We start from the raw sequence: 20,164 nt of genomic DNA, 5'->3' as shown, positions 1-20,164 counted from the left end.
AGGAACCGCGCCTGCACTTTACCTTTCACTGTGAGTAAGTTGCTGAGAGGAAAAATGGTACCCTAAATTTTAAGGACTATAGAAAGCAATTTAGGGTACAAATAATTAAATTTAGTGAACAAAGTGTTAATATTTCATTTGTACATTTCATCAAATCAGTAATGAATTTTTGTAAAGCATGGATTTACATTTAACAAAACTCAAAACCTTTCAGTTCTCAGAATTGGGAAAAATTGAGTTGTACCACTTCAGTTCTCAGCGGCTCGAGAAATATCATGGAAGGCGCACCTGATGACCATTATCATTACGGCGTCAAGTCTGTGTGGTCCAACACCATGGTTAGCCAGTTCAAGTCCTGTTGGTGGAAGACGTTTTCACCCTGAGAATGGTGGCTGGAAGGGCAGGAGAGGTGGTGGTATACAATTTATAATCATTAGATTGTTTGCCAAGAGCCTGGATTCAATTCCAAACCTCTCCGTAGTGATCGTATAGAGCCCGTAATTGCAGAAATGATAAAAGCTTTTTGTGTTTTTGCCCTATCAAGGAAACAAGGTGAAATTCTTTACATTTCGCAGAGAACTTTCCTCTGCATCTTCGGAAGAAAATCTCGACTGTTCACAAAGAATAAAGGTTTGAATTTAAGAATGCTTTACCGTTGGTCTAGAGTAAGTGGTATGCTCATTTGTCACCAGAAGGCTCGCTGCACACTAACACTAGCATTCCAAATGGGAGCTGACGACATCTTGATGCTGTTGTGGTAAAATAAAATGTTTGTCCTATATTTGGTATTAAAAACCTCTTGATACAGTATATAAACTGCTGCTGGATTTTTTTTTGTTATTCTAAAGGACTTTCTTTTTGGTTGACGGGAAAAACTCCTCTCTGCTGTAGTTGAAGCTCAGTATTAGGTGGTGTCTTATCTGTAGATAAGATGTAATTTAAGGTATCTCCCCACTGGTCCAATTAATTCTGACCGTACTTTGAGCTAGGTGGTGGCTGACCACTACTGATAGCTGGAAACTCTGTCAATCAAAGAAGTTGAGTGAAGGTCAATATGAATCTATACAATGAAGTTTATAAACTGTTGGTGATTCATCCCTCTGTTGCGGACATTAAGCCTTCAGCAGACCCTCTTGTTATTTGACAGAAGTAGGGTTTGTGCCAACACCAGGTTTCATCCTCGTCCTACATCATCATCATCATCATCATCATCATCATCATCATCCCACAAGTTACCTCTGTTGATCAGTGGAAGAGTTTGGTCTGCAGATCCCGAGATAGCGGTCTCAAACCCGACAGAGTATCGCTCTCAAATGCAATTTTATTTTAACGTAAATAAATATCACATGAGAACACGTTCACTTCCTTGTGTAAACTACTTTATTGTCACCGTAAGTCACAGCACACAATAACAAGTGACACTACAGCACTTAATAGCGGAGTACCCTGAAGTCGATTCTGACAAGTACAGATATCAACAACTCGTGCACTGTAACATACACTCTCTTGAACTGACTCACTGACTGACAGCTCAATACATATACTGTTTCATCAACCGTCTAGAATTATCGATTTCTGGAAGGGTTCTTACAACACTCTAAATAGAACACTCTCGAAACATCGACCGACCAGCTAGTCAAATGGAGTACTCCAGTAATGGATCCAGCTCAAACTTTCGATTGCTATTTACCAATACACATGGAAATCTCTCCAACATTCTTAGAGTCTTCATGTATCTGGATAATAAACCTTACATTAAGTTTCCAGAACCCTCCATATGTACCAAATTATAGCAGAATACACCTAATAAACGAACATTATAAAGTTTTCTACAGCTTTTGACTATACAGATTTTGAGGTTAGACTATACACAATACGTATTTGAGGTTATACAAATTTATAATGCATGTTTACAGGGAAACCATGTATTAGTCATATTTAACATTTAATCAAATATAATTACAATATATAAAACATGTTAATTGAAGGTTTTACAACAGTTAGGATGTCGTACCTACGACAAGAGGTGGTGATTCATCAGTACTCCATACTGCAAGAAGAGATTCCTACGGCTTGGAACGAATGTATACACGCAGTATAGTAATACAATGCATATATCACGTTTATTAGTAAGAAAAATATGCAGTGCTTACACGAGGTTTATTCACTGTATAACTATACAAGTGTTAAAGAACTCTATAAGGAGTTTTTATTAGTAAGGCTGTTAGTGGATATGTGTTGATATGTTCTCAGGGAACTGGCGGCAAGTCTTCGTCTGATGCACCTGCAAGGAAAGAGGGGGGAACTGAGGATCTTGCTCCCATAGAGGAAGTAAATGTGAAACAGGAACCAGGATTGCCTTGCGGTTCCAGTGGAACTCGACTGTCACAGGTAGGATAATTACATTGTTATGTGTTTGCTGGGAGCCTCCGTGGCTCAGGCGGCAGCGCGCCGGCCTCTCACCGCTGGATTCCATGGTTCAAATCCTGGTCACTCCATGTGAGATTTGTGCTGAACGAAACAGAGGCGGGACAGGTTTTTCTCCGGGTACTCCGGTTTTCCCTATCATAATTCATTCCAGCAACACTCCCCAGTATCATTTAATTTCATCTGTCATTCATTAATCATTGGCCCAGAGGAGTGCGACAGGCTTCAGCAGCCGGCACAATTCCTATCCTCGCCGCTAGATAGGGGCTTCATTCATTCCATTCCTGACCTGGTCGAATGACTGGAAACAGGCTGTGGATTTTCATTTCACATGATTACTAGCTCCTTATACTTGTGTATATTTAGATTTATGCTTTCACAGCCCATAATTGTAGACTTTATAATAAGCTTTTGGGCTTTTGCCATGTCAATAAAACAAGGTGAAATTCTTTGCATTTTACAAAGAACTTTGCTCCGCATCTTCAGAAGAAAATCTCATCTGTTCACGAGCAAGACTTCTCTAATAATAATGAAGTTTTCAATTTAAGAATGCTATAGTCAATAGTAAGTGGTACTTTCTTTCATCACTAGATGGCTTACTGTGCACAAGCCTTCAGGTTTCTTGTTTCATCGTATGTTTTCTGACACGGCAAAAGCCCAGAAGCTTGTTACCATGTGTTGTGTATACCTTCTTCTAGAGTTGGTCTTTTTCTTGAAACTTTCATCATCTATTGTGGCACCTTAGTCAAGGTCCTGAACCCTAGAACTGCTGCAGGTTTATCTGTCAAAAGCTGCAGTTATTTTCCTCATGCCTGGAATCACAAATTAATTCTAATCAATCCATATTATACACCAATAGAAAGCTGAAACATAGATATGCATGAAGACAACAGAAATAAAAAAAAATTGTTACAATTTTTAACTATCGTAAAATACAATTGTAAAAGTTTTTTAACAAAGGGAATCGTTGACATATTTTGCTCTAACAAAAGAATTCCTGGTAGATAATATATTCCTGAAACATGGTGTTCTGAAACACACAAGTATGTTCTTATACATTACCCCACAGTTCTCCAATTTTCATTTCAAATAATAAGGATTTATAAAAAAGTTAAACGAATTTTGAGTTCTTTAATGAGAGCTGCATTACGGGGAGGCAAGTTCTTAGGCCCAGGGTGATGAACAGCAAATGGTTCATCTTGACCTGGACAATTACTTTCTTGCGGTTTTGTGTCAGTCCAGTTCACACTTACCCCTTCACTGTTTTTTTTTTTAAATGTTTACATACTGCTAATAATATCACCTCCACCGACTTTAACATCATTCCGGTTATCTGAATTTCCCATTACTTCCAAGGCACTTTGTACTTTGCTGTCATTTTCACTACTCTCAGGAATAGTTCCCTCATCGGAATTAACACAATAATCAGTCACCATCAGTACTGTCACTAAGATGTTCGAAAATCAAGCTCTCGATTTCAGAATCGTCAATAAAGCAGGCTGTCATCTTGTTCTAAGAACATATGAAACTACCGTATTGCACGGCATAATCGTTCCACTTTTTATACCAAAATTTTCGAAAAAATTGTATGGTGCGACCATTATACGATGAATATTTAATACCAGTATTTGTATTACTCAAAAAATGTATTTATAACTAAATTGTATTTGATACAAATTTAAGATGCACGTAATACTCGCGTTTATACATCAAAATAATTAAAATAGTCTAAAACAAAATTCATAATTTTTCGCAACAATTCGGAGACTGTTTTTCCAACCTGAAAATAAAAATGAACGTATTAAGTTAATTGTCATTAATTTGAGTATTAAAGTTAAAATATTACACTTGCAAAAATTACCGCTTTGTTGTGAAATGCGGACTTACCCGTACGCAATTTATTCCAAATCTTCGGTGTCGCTATCGCAGGTTCCGCTATCTGATGCGCCGTCCTCGCCTCTGTTAATACCAGTATCAGATTCTTCGTCTCCCTGCCACACTGCGTCATCTTCGGAACCGTCTAGTGCATTCGAAATCCCAGTCCTTTTGAAGCTCTTGGAGACCAGTTCAGGTGGTATAAGATCCCAACTCTTCTTCACCCACGAGCATAACAAGTCCAAGGGTGGACGCCTGATATTTCCGGCGGGCGTCAATTGCTGATCGCCGCTCATCATCCACTCGTTGTAAAATCGACGTAAGTGGTCTTTAAAGGGTTTATTAACACATACGTCTAGTGGCTGCAAAGCAGATGTTAGGCCACCAGGAATGACTATCTGTCGTGTCTTATTTGTAGTGAGAATTTGCTTCACTTCGTTCACGAGGTGACCTCGGAAACTATCTAAAACAAGCAAAGCTGGTTGTTTTAGTAGTGCACCAGGTCTTCTATTCCACACAGTTTTAACCCAGTCCAGCATGAGTTCTACGTCCATCCAACCCTTTGGTTGCACTCGTACATGAATTCCACGGGGAAACTGTATTTTCTTAGGCATCGTTTTCCTCTTGTAAATGATGTAAGGCGGCAACTTTCTCCCGTCAGCTGTAATGGTTAGCATTGCCGTGCATCGCAACTTCTCACTACCGCTGGTTTTCATTAATACACTCCGTGATCCTTTTAGCACAATAGTGCTGTTGCGAGGTATATCAAAAAAGATTGGAGTCTGATCGGCATTACCGATTTGAGAAAGCAAGTACGAAGTTTCCTTGCGCAAACGTATGACAAATCGGTGAAAATTTACAATCTTGTCCGTGTAATCAGCAGGCAACTTTTGGCTTAGTGTTGTTCTCCTTTGCACTGACAGATTGTGTCGTCGCATGAACCCCTTAATCCACCCACGAGTCGCCTTAAACTGAGTTACCAGTATGTTGTGTTTGCGCGCTACCTCCTGTCCCTTAATTTGTAACATTTCATATGATACACTGCAGCCATTGTTACGTATTTCACTGACGTACCTAAACACTTCTTCGTCAATTATAGGAAACTTCCCTGTTTTAGGACCTCTAAACGCGCGTCTAGAAGGGTTTGTGCTTTTTACCTTGTTTTTTACTTTCCGCCAGTCACGCACCAACTTTTCACTCACTGAAAATTTTCTTTCTGCAGCTCTGTTCCCGTGCTGCATAGCGAAGGCAATTACGCTTAGCTTGAAGCCCGCAGAATAGTTTCTATATTTACCCATAACCGCTTATAAATGCTTCACACGTTAATGTTTTGCGATATACGGTAAATGACTTTCCGTAATTGTTCACTATTAAAACAAATTATTTCTGCAAACACCCCAAACACAAATTAAAAACTTAAATTCTCACGCACACATGTCTACAGTAATCACGTAAATCTGAAATAAATAAATGCATCTGTGATCTGTCCAATCCAGAGCAGCCAATACTGTTAGGCAACAAGGAAGCATGCAGCAATTTGTCAGTTTAGCTCGTTGGTTGCGACACACTACTGCGCTTGCGCAAAGCTCGTAAACCGGAGCTCTAGCTAGCGCGGTGTAGATCTACTGTATAGTTGACTGTATTCCGAGACGTCAGTAACAAACATTCATTTTTTGCAATTTCTTTTAAACATACGGTAATTAGGTTAATATTTCTTCCCAGTTATTGATGATTTTATATTACTGACGAGTTTATAAAATAAAACTTTAATAGCATTGGATAATAATTATCTTGACTGCTTGGATAAAAGTTTTCATCTCATGCCCGGACACTTATGACGTAGTAGTAAGATAAGAGTCTAGCGATGACAACTGAAACATCGTAAATAATTCGGCTGACCGTGAGCTGAATAATTCCGTGGAAATCTGCGTTATCGTCTTGGATTTCACTTCGTGCGCAATAACACAGGAGCGGCCCCATGGTATAGGGGTAGCGTGCTTGCCTCTTACACGGAGGCCTCGGGTTCAATTCACGGCCGGGTCAGGGAATTTTACCTGGTTCGAGGTCCACTCAACCTACCTACCCGGTATTTCCTGGTGACGTTGCCGATAAGCGATAACTTACAGCCTTACGTATTTCAAATGGGAACTCATAATATGTAGGTGGTGAATAACTAGTACACTGTCTCGCGACCACGGCGTCAAACTGCCGATAGCCTACCGGTAAGCCATGCGTCGTACATATACCGGTATTATTTATTTATACGTTGTGCAACATGTCGCAAGCGTGACTGTGTTGCCAAATTGCCCATAAACCAATACACGTATTTAAATTGCGCATTCATGTGCAACTTACGTTGCAGTTCCATTTACCTTTTAACCAGATTAGTGAACAAAATTTGGACGTGCGACGATTATGTAATTAAAGGTTTAAAGTCCGATTTTTGTATTGAATATAAAGGATGCAACAATTACGTGGTGGCGACGATTATGCCGTGAAATACGGTACTTTTACTTCTACAGCTAAATATGAAGGTCGATCAAATATAAACTGAATTTTTGTTCCTGAACATCAACAGCTGGTAGGACTGTCCCCGCACTTCTGCTATGCTTAGGCGGGACCATTAGGAGTGGGGAGAGCGTGCTGTTAGATTTTTCCTGCCGTTTCATCAGTAACACTCACGATGTCGGAGCAACAGGTGCACCCTGCCACTGCGCAGTGCATAATTATAAAATTTCTTGCTCATGAAGGAGTTGCAGCGGCGGAAATTTGGCAGAGATTGACTGCACAGTTTGGTGATCAAACATTATCAAGGACACACGTGTTTGCTTGGCATAAAAAGTTCAAGAAAGAACGAGAACATGTGGAAAATCAGCAACACGATCGCCATTCTCGGACCAGCATTACAGACGAAAACATTTGTGCGGTTAAAGACATTATTGACGACGATCGACAGGCGAGAGTATCAGAAATTGCAGAAAAAGTCTGAATCAGTTATTGGGAGCTGTCAAGCATTCATCACAAAACGACCTGCTGTTCCGTAAAGTGTGCTCCAGATGGGTCCCTTGCCTTTTCACCGTAAGTCTGAAGTTAACATATTTGGAGGTCTGTCAGAAGCTTACAGCAAAGTTGGCGAAGAAGGTGATGCATTTTTGAGTCGGATCGTCACCTGCGACGAAACATAGGTCCACCACTACACTCACGAATCCAAACAAGCCAGCAAGGAGTGGCGGAGGAAAGGGGAGGAAACACCAGTGAAAGCCAAGACTTGTTTGGCTGGAGGCAGTACTTTCTCGTATCTCCAAGAAACTCGCAGGTAAACCAGCTAACAAGAACAATACATGGAAATGCCTGCCATGCCCTCCACGCCGTCTGGGAGCTTCCTGGTTGGCTGACTCGCTAGTCTCTTCAAAGTAGGGTTACCATATTCTGAAACCTCAAAATGAGACACCCTCAACTGGATTGATCAGCACGCTCTTGGGACTGCCAAATCCACACAGAAACATTATTAGTTTAGTTTTATATTCTCAAATACACATTTACATCAGAAACAAACAAAATAAGAAAAATATTACACACATCACACATTCCTACACCTTAGATCCCATGTCCCATGGGTATTTCTCACTAGACTGAATCTTTTTTTCAACTGTCCCTTTTGTTGTCACAAATGTTTAAAATAGTTTTTGCAATTCTCATGTCTAAAATGAAATTTCACCATTGCATTCCCCTTTACAGAATCAACTGTCAGTCCGTTTCTCTCCTTTGTGCACTGTGCCTTTGTTACGGGCTGGCACTGAAAAGAAGAACTGCGCAATTACATTGATTGTAAACTATGTAAATTGATATTTTCAGTTTTTCTAGTATAACAGATGGATTGTAAGCGAATAACAAACTGTAATTCAATTAATGATACTTTTAAAAAATCGAAAGATCTTACTTCCCAAGAATAAAAAATGCAGACATTAGCAGAAATTTTAAAAATGTACCCAGATGCTATATTAAACATCGAAAATGTGGACGTATGGTAACCCTACTTCCAAAATGTACCGAAAGTGACTACGACAGGGCTGGCATGTAACAATATTGCTTATTGCTCCTTAACTGTATGAAACCCAAGACTGTATTGTGGGCTAGAGCAAGCCTTCGCCACCAATTATTGCAGTGGTCTTTTAATGATTTGATTTTAGGATCACTCAAAGTTGAGTGAAGACGTATCAGTGCCTGATGATTCCCCGGAAGATAATTCTGGAGGGAATAAAAAGAAAGAGTGAAGCAAATCGGTCCAGTAGAATGGCTGCAGAGAACTGGAAATATCTGTTTTAGTAATCTTGTTACTGCAGGGGGCAACTGAGACAAAGAGTGCCTTACATGATTAATTGCCAGTGAATAACAGTGTGAAGGATGCATAGAGAACGTAATATCTAAAAATAAGAAATGTTTAGCAAACTGTTGCCAACCATTGGGAAAAATTGCAGAAAAATACATTGTTCCTATTAATTTCCATGGTACTGTACAATATATGAATGGGCACTTCCTTGGAGCCTAGAATTTTCCTGAGAAACTTTCCCTTTTCTCAGTTGTGGAATAGTTTATTTTGACCAGTGTCTCTGTAGCATTGAGTCATTCTGGCCTGACTGCTGTGCAGTAGTGCCTCAGTTTTGCCTGGAAGGAGATGATCTTGACTTGTATGTACCATGGCACAGTTTAAAGGCCATTTCCACTGTCCTCCTTATTAAAGTTTGCACAGACCTCTACTCGTGAATCATATAGCATGCCAATATTTTAAGGTTGGTTATTACTTAGACCTTGGATTTCAAGCAAAAACCTATTATGTTCTTGATGAGATAACTTAAAATGAAGTTATATTTTTTCTTTTCATGTATTTATAAGGTTAAAAATGGTGGTCCTATAGTGCCTAAAAATGCCCAAATTTATGTTAGAACATACACTGAGTGGCCAAAAGTCAAGGGAAGACACTTGATGTGGTGTTAAGAACAAGTTACTCCTCCGCAAGCCCTCTAAACGGCAGCAATATGGCAAGGCATCAACTCTAAAAGGTGTTGGAATCGTTCTGGAGGGATATGGACCCCACGCATCTTAAACTGCAACCCAAAATTGATCTTGTGTAGTTGGTGCAGGGTTCATGGAGCGTACACCAGCATCAACAGCATCCCATAAATGCTGGGTTGGATTAAGATTGGGGGATCTGGAGGGCCAATCCATGGTCGTAACTTCACTGGGGTGCTCCTCCAACCACCTGTGTGCCACCACAGAGCAGTGACATGGCGCCTTGTACGGTTGAAACATGGCATCTCCATTAGGGTACTCTAGGGCCAGAAAGGGAAGCAGATGGTCTGAAAAGAAAGTCCACATAATGTGCACCTGTCAGCGCTCCCTGCAGCCGGACAACGGGGCCTAATTGCGACCATGAAAAACGCCACCCAGACCAGAACTGAGCCACCTTCCACTTGGACACAACGTTGACATGCAGGATCCATAGCTTCATGGGGTATACGCCACACACTTGTGCGCCCATCAGCTCGATACAATTGGAACCGGGATTCATCAGACCATACCACACGCCGCCACTGTTCCATGGTCCATTGCTGACGTTCGCGGTCCTATGCATGTTGTCGAGCTCTGGGTCTAGGTTTCGGCAAAGGGACACAAGTTGGTTTTCGGGTGGTGAAGCCTATGCGGTGCAGTTGCTTGGTAGAAATGGGTTCCTGAGTCCCAACATTCAACTGGGATGTGATCTGACTCACAGTAGCCCGTCAAGCACCCAGTATGGTTCTGCAGAGGTGACGTGATGTCCGTTTGTTTAAACACCTGTGTTCTTCCTGTGCGACAGTTTATACAGATGGTAATATACTCTTTGCGATATTGAAGATCCACCCTCGACACTGTCAACCTTGGAAACCCGAATTCGCATGTAATGTTCGCAATGCTATGACCCGTGCGCCGATGATCATCCTATGTTCAAAGTCGGTTAACTCGCCCTTGTTGCCATCTTCACGACACTGGTCGCCACAGCGAGCCGCAACACTCAGGGGTCATGCACGGCACATTTTCTAATGGGACACCCCCTCCCGTTACTTTTGGCCACTCTGTGTATATTTGGCTATATTCCTCTCATTCCTATTTTTTATTCCTAAATCAATTAATTGCTTTTAATTTCTTCCGAGAAACTAAAATATTTGGTGATTCATTTTCATTATCTTGAAGAGTATAGTCTCAAAATAATATACAAATGAAAGCCTTAAAAGCAGGTTACAAACAAGAGTCTTAAAATCAGCAAGCTCTAAATCACACTGCCTGGCAGTCCTTAAAGGTCTCCCACAGTACACGCCTGTAGTCCGGGAGACGGTGTCCATTGACATGCTGGAAACAAAACTCATTTCATTATGCACGAACATTTCACTTGTCAGTTTTTTCAGTGTGTGGATTATGCCGAGAGTGTCAGCTTCCAAGTTGTCTTTAATTGAACAGTTTCCCCATTTCACATCGGTTGGTAAAATTATATTCTGTTATGTTTACAGCAAAGAAGTGAGTGAAATTTGTGTTTTACATATTGTCCCTGGAAAGGCAAAGTATCGTAAGCGACAAAATGTGAATTTTACAGGAAATGATAATAACGATTAGTAAGTCTAATGCAGTAGAAGTCCGCTATAGCGAGGACGACATATAACGAGAACCCCGTTATACCGACAATGTTTTACTGTCCCTTCAAAATTCCTATATTAAACTGTGTATTATCCTTCGGTTACAGCGAGAGTCCTATCATTGACGCATCCATTATTACAAGCGATTAAGCGTGCACGATTTTTCCGTTGCCGATATTTATGCACCCCAGCGATTATGTTGCATGCAATCGATTATCTTCGGTATCGTTTCCTCGCTATGTCCACTAGCGAGTTCTCTCGACGACATTCGAAGGCGATGTCGGAGTCGTTTATTAATACCCGTCGACTGCTGTTCCATAAATAATATTCGAAATGAAAGAGAACATATTTTTGTTATAAATTCGTAAATAATTTGTCCGATAACAGTTCTCAACTCGTTAAAAATAAAGGCTGACTAAACGATCGCTTAATTTTAATGCTAAATACTGCAATTAAGTAAAAAAGGAGAAACACCTCGAGATATGGCAGAGTGCATAATAGATTTCGGAGGTTAAATTATATTTTCTCGCTTCTGGTTAAATTACGGAAGGGTTATTGTCTTGTAAATTTATAGCGAGAAGATTATAATTTCTCTACTGACGCTTGAAGTATATTTTCATCAAATGTATAGTACGGTTAAGTTAGGATAGGTGACGCTGTTGAATAAGGAAACTGAAACCTTTGGCACAAAATGCGATCGATCATCTTTTGTACGGTATAGTTTTCTCACTATGTGCATTTGCGAGCTCTCTCGTCGACATTCGAAGGCGATGTTGGAGTCGATTACTAATATCCAACAACTGCTGTTCTCTAAAGAAAATTCAAAATGGAAGAGGATAACAAGTTTTCGTAATAAATGCGTAAATAACGTGGCCGATAGCAGTTGTTAACTTCTTAAAAATAATGGCTGAAGTAAACGATCTCTTAATTTTAATGTTATTTACTGAAATTAAGTAAGAATGTGATTCACCTCAAGATATGCCAGAGTACATCACTGATTTTAGAGGATAGTTCATATTTTCTCTCGTCTAGTTAAATTTGGGAAAGGCTATTCACATGTAAATTTTTAGCGAGGATAATTCATTTCTCTACAAGCATTTCAAATATGTTTTCATGACACATATACGGTTAGGTTAGGTTAGGTGACGCCATTTGAAGAAAAAAACTCTGGAGTGATAACTTATTTCTCCGAATCCAAGACTACGTTTCTTTCCCTCAGAATCTCATGCGAAAAATGAAGAGTTGTCTTTCATTCGCGCCCTAACAGTAATGAATACCACTGGCAACTACCGCGCTAACCACGCTGCTTCTTTTCAACCCTGCACGCGCACGCACACACAAAATTAGTTGACAATAAACGACTGCATCTTTATAATAGATAGCTAGCCGTGGCAACCGGTTGTGCAGTGCCTGTGTGTTAACGTCACTGGATCTCGGGAAATAGTGAAGAGTGAATGACATTCTATTAGCCTCTACAAAAACGTTTCTCAGATGTGCAAAATGGCATCAAAACATGCTAGCCTTCAAATTCTTAGAAAGGCTATGGCTGCTAAGTGGCGGAGTTATAACGCGTCTACTGTACCTGACTTAATAAAATTAAGTTTTAGGAATATTTTCGTGATGGATGATCGTAAAGATACGTGGAACAGGTATTGCCGGCAAATTTTCAACGGGTTCCTGTTGATATTATGATGCCAATTTTAAGTTAATGGTTATTAAACAGTCGGAAATATAGAATAATTGTGCAGTCATAAGAAAATATGGCTCAGGCGTAACTAAAGTCAATATTTGGCTTCAGCGCAAAGACAAAGATAGCTAAAAAAAATGTGTACTGTACAAAAGATGCATTCAGTGGTCCGCAACAAGGACATCAATCAATCAATACTGATCTGCATTTAGGGCAGTCGCCCAGGTGGCAGATTCCCTATCTAATTTTCCTAGCCTTTTCTTAAATGATTTCAAAGAAATTGGAAATTTATTGAACATCTCCCTTAGTAAGTTATTCCAATCCCTAACTCTCCTTCCTATAAATGAATATTTGCCCCAGTTTGTCCTCTTGAATTCCAATTTATCTTCATATTGTGATCTTTCCTACTTTTAAAGACGCCACTCAAACTTATTCATCTACTAATGGCATAGGACGCTTTAAAGAAGTCGAAAATGAAATTGTGAGGCTTGTGCACGAAAAATGCAAGGGCGGAATGGCCATACCATGGCGCAGTAAATTCTTCTGAACGAGTCCACTTTCAAACTTTCAAGTCTATAGTGAGTACATTGTTGGCGCTAGAATCTCTACCTATGTGGCAGATATATATGCAGTAAATTTTAGATATCCCCTGTTAACGCCCTTATGGACCATAAAGCTACTTGCTTTTCAAAACGTCAGGATATCCTTCATTAATTATAACTTAAAGAAGATTGAAATTTTTATTTATACAGTAGTCAGCATGTACATAACAATTAATAGATTTTATCTGCATGAATACCGGGATAATTTCCTTTTTAAAAATGATAGTGTCTTCTTAATATTCTTACTTTTATAATGATTCTCTTGCGGGATTATTAGACAATGACATTTTTGTCACTTTCATTTTATTAAGTGCCGGTTTGAATGCAGCTACACTGAATTATCTTTAAATATCGAGTTGTATAAATTCTGTGACCGACTATAGTCTCATTTTGGAACCCAAATCCACAAGACCATTGCTCCAAGTGTTAAATGTGTGAATTTGTGATAGGTGTGTTTTGTTTTTTGTAATCTTAACTTATGAAATTCATCCCCATTTGATTTTAATGATACTGTGTTCTCCTAATAATTTATGGTAAAAAGCTGAGGATGGCTGCAATGAACAGCCTAAAATAGTACTATTCGATGATATAAACTATGTATTGATTAGGTGGAAGAATAAATTAAAATGTATAAAAAAGTGGTAAGTTTTCCTTTTCCTAATTTCTTATTTAGATTTCAATGTAGCATAAAATATATTCCTTATACATCAAAATTTTTGTGACATGTTTAGTTTATCATGACTTTTATTAAAATAGCTTTGAAAACGGGTATCGTATGTATGTATGTACAGTTAAAATTGAAATAATTGATAAAGAGATTCAACCTATTCAATACAAAAGAATAAGAAATGTAATGAATTACATTCTTATTTACTAATAAGTAGAAGTGGTACCGGTTTCGACCCTAGTCCAGGTCATCATCAGCCGATTAAAACATGAAAAAAATGCATAGGAAAAGGAAATAAAAGATCAAGTACACTCCAGATCACTAGAAGAGGCTATATAAAAATGAACGGGGTAGACGCTGTAAAATTCAGAAGAAGTAAAAAGTAAGTCACTTAAAAGAAAACGGTGCGTAATTTTCTGAGCGGCAGTATGGCACACGCAGTGTTAGGCAAAGTCTTATAATGTTTATGAATAGCGGAGAACGGTTAAATTACCTAATTTTTAAACACTGTCAGGCACAAAGTCATATCATAATCGAACACATACGAAGATCCATAATCGTGCAGTAGTTGAAGATGAGTAGATCTATTGAAGTAACTTGCCAGCTCCCGGTGATCAGCGCAATATATTTAACATCAGGCACTGTAGTTTCAAACACCAAAGTAAAGTGGAGAATAGCTTGATGATCCAGTAATTTTCTTTGGTGGCGGGAAAGTAAGTAGATAAATATAATTCAATATAATTGAATAAGTAATTGTGCTCCTATAGAATTCTTAGAACTGTTTTCTTTTAAGTGATTTACTTTTTACTACTTCTGAATTTTACAGTGTCTACCCCGTTCATTTTTATATCGCCTCTTCTACTGATCCGGAGTGTACTTGATCTTTTATTTCCTTTTCCTATGCATTGTTTTTCATGTTTTAATCGGCTGATGATGACCTGGACTAGGGTCGAAACCGGTACCACTTCTACTTATTATTAAATAAGAATGTAATTCACTACATTTCTTATTCTTTTGTATTGAATAGGTTGAATCTCTTTATCAATTATTTCAATTTTAACTGTAATATTCTTCAATACGACACAATGAAATTTTTAACTTTAAATGTATGTATGTATGTATGTATGTATGTATGTATGTATGTATGTATGTATGTATGTATGTATGAGATACGCACGACTATTGGTGTGACTCATCGTTCCTTTTTTTGTTTATATGCCGAGTTATCAGAGAACTTTTAATCTCAGCAATTCTTAAGCCTTGAAGGAAGCACTCCTTACTGAAGAAAGTGATTGGGAAGATATGGATACAAGTGAAACAGATGAAGAAGTGCATAGTGGTAGCGGTGATTTTTGTTGTAAGAGCAAGTCATCATCATCATCACTGGCACGACAGCCCTTTGTGGGCCTTGGCCTTCTGAAGAAGTTTTCCCCATTCTCTCCTGTTAAGTGCAGAGCTCCTCCAATTCTTGATTCCAATTATCTTTATATCCTCTCTCACCCTTTCTTCCCACCTTAACTTTGGTCTGCGAACTTTTCTGGTTCCTTCTGGTACTGCATTAAATATTAGCACATAACACTTGCCCTGCCCACTCAAAACATTCCACGAACCAATTCTCAAGACCTTTACACGTTTGCGGTCAGGCCGGTTATTTCTTCTTCAGATTTCGTAACAAGAGTTTTTTTACAGATTGGGGTGTCAGTCCAATGCCAACCCCCAGCAATCCTGGAGGGCCGATGTTTTCTTTCGGGGTTGTCTCCCTTAGCTGGTGGATCCCCATTTGAAGCATCGGGAACTCGCTTTTTCGCCCTTACATGACTTAGCGGTGTACCCGTTGCCCAGGGGCCACGGCGTGGATATGCATGTATCGGACTTGGTAGGAATAAATGGCATTTCCTATGTTTTATTAGTACACTTCCACCAGCAAGAAGTGAACCCACAGGACCACATACTACCCCTTTGGCCCCCTTTAAGAGCAAGTACAATGAGGTAATCATCCTCTCTGATAAGTTAAGTGGAAAATAAATTTAAAATGAAACACAATTATTTATTCAATGAAGAAATTTTAAAATGAATTACAAATAAAACAAAAATTATTGTATGAATCTAAGCCAAAATGGTCACTAATGAATGAAAAGGGAACGTAAGTAACATAACACTCAAAAATTTACATATCCTTGATTAATCCACTGTCACACATAAAGCTAATGACGATATTAGCAGTCGTCACGTCATCAGCTAGTATGCGTTTGAGTATCTCCTTCAGGCCGAGTCTCCTTATTAGAAAAGAGAGATCGCCGCACTCTGTAAGGATGTGGACCACGAAGTCAGCACCGCAAGAACACACTGCCTCTTTACAAGGTAAGAGTGCGTAGATCGTCCATGACCTATCCTCAGCCTACACAAAACTATGGCCTCTCTCTGTGAAGGCCGGAAAGAGGACCGCCACACGGTAGTTGTCTTCTTAATTGCTCTCAGCTGGTTTGGAGTTCGGATAGTTAGCCACTCCGATTCACAGGACACTTGAGATGGTTCGATGTAGCTGAGAACAAAAAGAACATATGTCAGAACAAGAAGGTAATTCTGAATCAGACCAAAGTGTTGAATCTGGTGACGACGATGGGGATGAAAAGACTGGTACTGAATGTTATACAGCTGTTGAAAAGAAAAGTGCTACAGTTTTACACTCTTGGAACTGGCTGAAAAGGAATGTGCACTTGCCTTTTCTCTGTGTGTATGATCAACAGATCGTACAAGTATGTGTGCTCCATTCGCAGCAATTATGTTTGCTTGCGAGGCGCACAGGAAACAGATGCCATTGAGATTAAGATACTTTTCGGCCTGTTTTAATTAGCTGGAGTTATCTCCTTGTTGTAATGATTTTCTCTATTGAAAATATTAATATATGCATTATTGTATATAAACATGTAGTCTGTCATCTTAGACCTCTCATTTTTATGGCCGGCAGTGAGATAAATCTAGGCGAGTATCTCTCACATAAGCATGACTGTTCATGAACTTTCAGAGGGCACTCCTATTGGAAGGTTAATTAAAAATAGAATGGCATATTTTATTCTTGAAAGAGCATCATGAGATTCTATCAAATTGTAGTCGAAAATATTTAGAAATATATGAACATTTATGTTTAACTTGTGTTTAAATACTTAAATACTTGAATTTTGCAACTTACCTTAACAAAGTCCTTCAGCAGTCCTTCCTCGCTCCTCTCCTGTCTAGCATGGAATGCAAGGTGGTGTAATACTCTGTTGTTGTCCTGTTATGTGTATCTAATGGCTTGATTATATCATTGGCATTGTAAACCCGCAAATGAAGACACTTGAGCACTACATTGTTTTAAGGTTCTTTTTGTTTGTTTTTTTTAACAAAATTTCCTAATGGTTTGCTCTTTTCTTTAAGGAATCGAGTGGAGTAGTCACATCAGAAGAACTCAATATTAAGACTGAAAATTTTGCAGAAGATGTGCAGTAAGTTCTTTTTCATTTTTATTTAAGAGCTGTTATATATCGAGGATTGTGGTGATGTTTATTAAATTCTCAGACGCTTGCAGACTGAACGCTGAAAGGCATAGCAGTCTATAATGTATGTATGTATGTATGTATGTATGTTATATACCACAATTGTGACAAGAGAAATATAAGAGTCCTAGTGAAAAAAGACAAACACCATGTGCATATAAAATGTTTCCTACACACATACATAAAATTAGATGTTATGTACAATACATGGATCATTTCCCCTTGTTGCCAGGTCCGGGTGTTGATGCTACTTCTCCATCGTTGCCTCTCCTTCCACCACTCCTTTTCAGTAATTGTATTCCATTTGTCTTCTTTTTCTTATACTGTTCTCGACAGTTTATCCGTCTTGCTCTGGATCTCCCTGTTGCCCTCCATCAGCCTCCTACACTTGTTTTGCTATTCCTCTTCTCCTCCTTCCTGATAACATGTCCAAACCATCTGAATTTATTCTTCTTCATCCTATCACTCAGTTTTCCTACCCCTATTTCTTTTCTGACCTCAACATTTCTTACTCTGTCTCTCCTTGCCTTTTCTACCATACTCCTCAGGAAGTTTGTCTCACTGGATTGAATTTTACTCTTATCTCTTGCTGTCAGTGTCCAAGTCTCTGCCCGTTCCCCCTCCAGGGTCACAGTAGAATTGGAGTCTAACAACAGTAAGAAATTGAGACGAAGCTCCCTTCCCAAAAATTGACTAGCAATCAGCTTCAGAGTTCCGCATTAGACTCAATTTAGGGCACGTTAAGTAAGCTTATAATAAATAACAGCCTACCTGGAAGGAGTGAAAGAAAAAAACATTCAACAATAATTTGAACAGTGTCATGAAACCAGTCATTTTTAAAACCTTTTAACCTACCGGGCGAGTTGGCCATGCGCGTAGAGGCGCGCGGCTGTGAGCTTGCATCCGGGAGATAGTAGGTTCGAATCCCACTATCGGCAGTCCTGAAGATGGTTTTCCGTGGTTTCCCATTTTCACAGCAGGCAAATGCTGGGGCTGTACCTTAATTAAGGCCATGGCCGCTTCCTTCCCATTCCTAGGCCTTTCCCATCCCATCGTCGCCATAAGACCTATCTGTGTCGATGCGACGTAAAGCCCCTAGCAAAAAAAAAAAAAACCTTTTAACCGGAAGACAGACATTTTTAATGTAACAAAGTGAAACTTTTAACAACTGTTCCAATGAATAGATATCGTTTTTAAGCTGACCAACTATGTAATCATCCAGTCTCATTTCATTAACCCATTAACCCCCACATTGTTTTCACATTATTTTAATTTGTATTCAAGTAGTCTTTAAGAGGATCAATGTACTTGCAAATAACGTGTTCAGAAACTTAGCGATTCACCTAAGTTTAACAACAGCTGAAGATGTTCCCAAGTGAGAACGAAACATGTACTGTTTACAAATAATAATTTGCTAAAAAGCAAATAAAAAGTATCAAAATTGTGGAAGATTTTCAATTATTGTAACTCTCTGTGATTAGAATTTGATACGGAAAATGAAGCTGATTACTTGCGATGAATTTCAATCAGTGTTGCACCACGCGAATGGGGAAACCTAATGAAAACTTTGCCATTTTAAGTATCAGTAATTGTCCCCACTCTCGCCACTGCTGCTAGAGTTCTTTGTGTCATACAGTGCTGCCTTCTCTGTCATGCATTGAGAAAAAGTGCCCGCTTATTTTATTTTGTATTTTATAACAAACTGCATGTTTTTGTCCTTTTTTAGTTCTGAGGGAAAAATCAGAGGTGTAATAACCTGAATGCACCTCGTATTTGAAATATTTAACCACCTCAAGGTTTTGTTCCCTAATATTAACAATTTTTTTCCTTCTCTTGTCATAACCATTCTTTTGCTCTTCTCCACTGATTTTCATACCATATTTCAATATTGTCGTTTAAAGTTTATGTGGTTTACTACTACTACTTATTCTTCCTGATATGTTTCTGCTTGTGCAGGTCGATCACAGAGACTCCTCCTATCTTCCGCATTTTTTCCCTACAGTCTATCGTTCATCACTGTCTTCCATTGTAGTCCTCTCTGATTTAAGTCTTCTTCCAGATTCTGTCCATTCTGGAGTTCTTTTTGGTAATCTTTCTTGCCCCATTCTTTCGATGTGGCTGAAACATTTCAGCATAGTTTCTTTTAGGGGGTTGGTCTTTAGCGTGTTTCATATTGTTTCATTTCTTATCTTGTCCCTCCTCACCCCCTGTGGGTGGGGACGCAGACAAAGAATACATACACGGTACCCCGTACCTGTCGTAAGAAGTGACTAAAAGGGGCGACCAAGGGATGATTGTATTAGAACATAGAAACGACTTGTGATTAGTACCATCATGCGGGGAACGCTATGGGACGCCTTTACTTGCGAGTAGTACCACTCTGTTAGGTACACAGTAGGTTTGTGATTAGTAGCAGCAGAGAGTGGTTCACTGCGGTTTTACAGTACCTGTAATTAGTACCTCTATATGAGCGACACCGTGGGTCTGCATTGCCTGTGATTAGTACCCACTGTGTGAGGAACACCATGGGTTTTCATTGCCTGTGAGTGGCGCCATTATGTGAGAAACACGTTAGGTCTACGTTACCTGTGTGGCATACAATAATTGTGAGTAGTACTATAATGTGTGGAACACAGTGAGTCTATGCTACTTTTGATTAGTATTGCTACATGACAAATACAATTCCTATTCATCCATTCATTCTT

At 39.2% G+C, this 20,164-nt stretch overlaps 1 protein-coding gene across 1 annotated transcript in view; it reads left to right on the top strand.

Moving 5' to 3' along the window:
* The window catches only part of LOC136885799 (uncharacterized), an 87,519-nt gene that overhangs the window by 59,918 nt on the left and 7,437 nt on the right, over positions 1–20,164 (top strand). The window contains exons 3-4 of the mRNA XM_067158533.2: positions 2,254–2,391; positions 17,341–17,408. Coding sequence (XP_067014634.2) covers positions 2,254–2,391; positions 17,341–17,408 — 206 coding nt within the window. The remainder of the gene's footprint in view (positions 1–2,253; positions 2,392–17,340; positions 17,409–20,164) is intronic.

The sequence above is a fragment of the Anabrus simplex genome, chromosome 14 (genome assembly GCF_040414725.1).
Source record: "Anabrus simplex isolate iqAnaSimp1 chromosome 14, ASM4041472v1, whole genome shotgun sequence".
Classification (NCBI taxonomy): domain Eukaryota; kingdom Metazoa; phylum Arthropoda; class Insecta; order Orthoptera; family Tettigoniidae; genus Anabrus; species Anabrus simplex.
The sequence above is the reverse complement of the archived record's forward strand: the minus strand, read 5'-3'. Positions and strand labels throughout refer to the sequence as shown.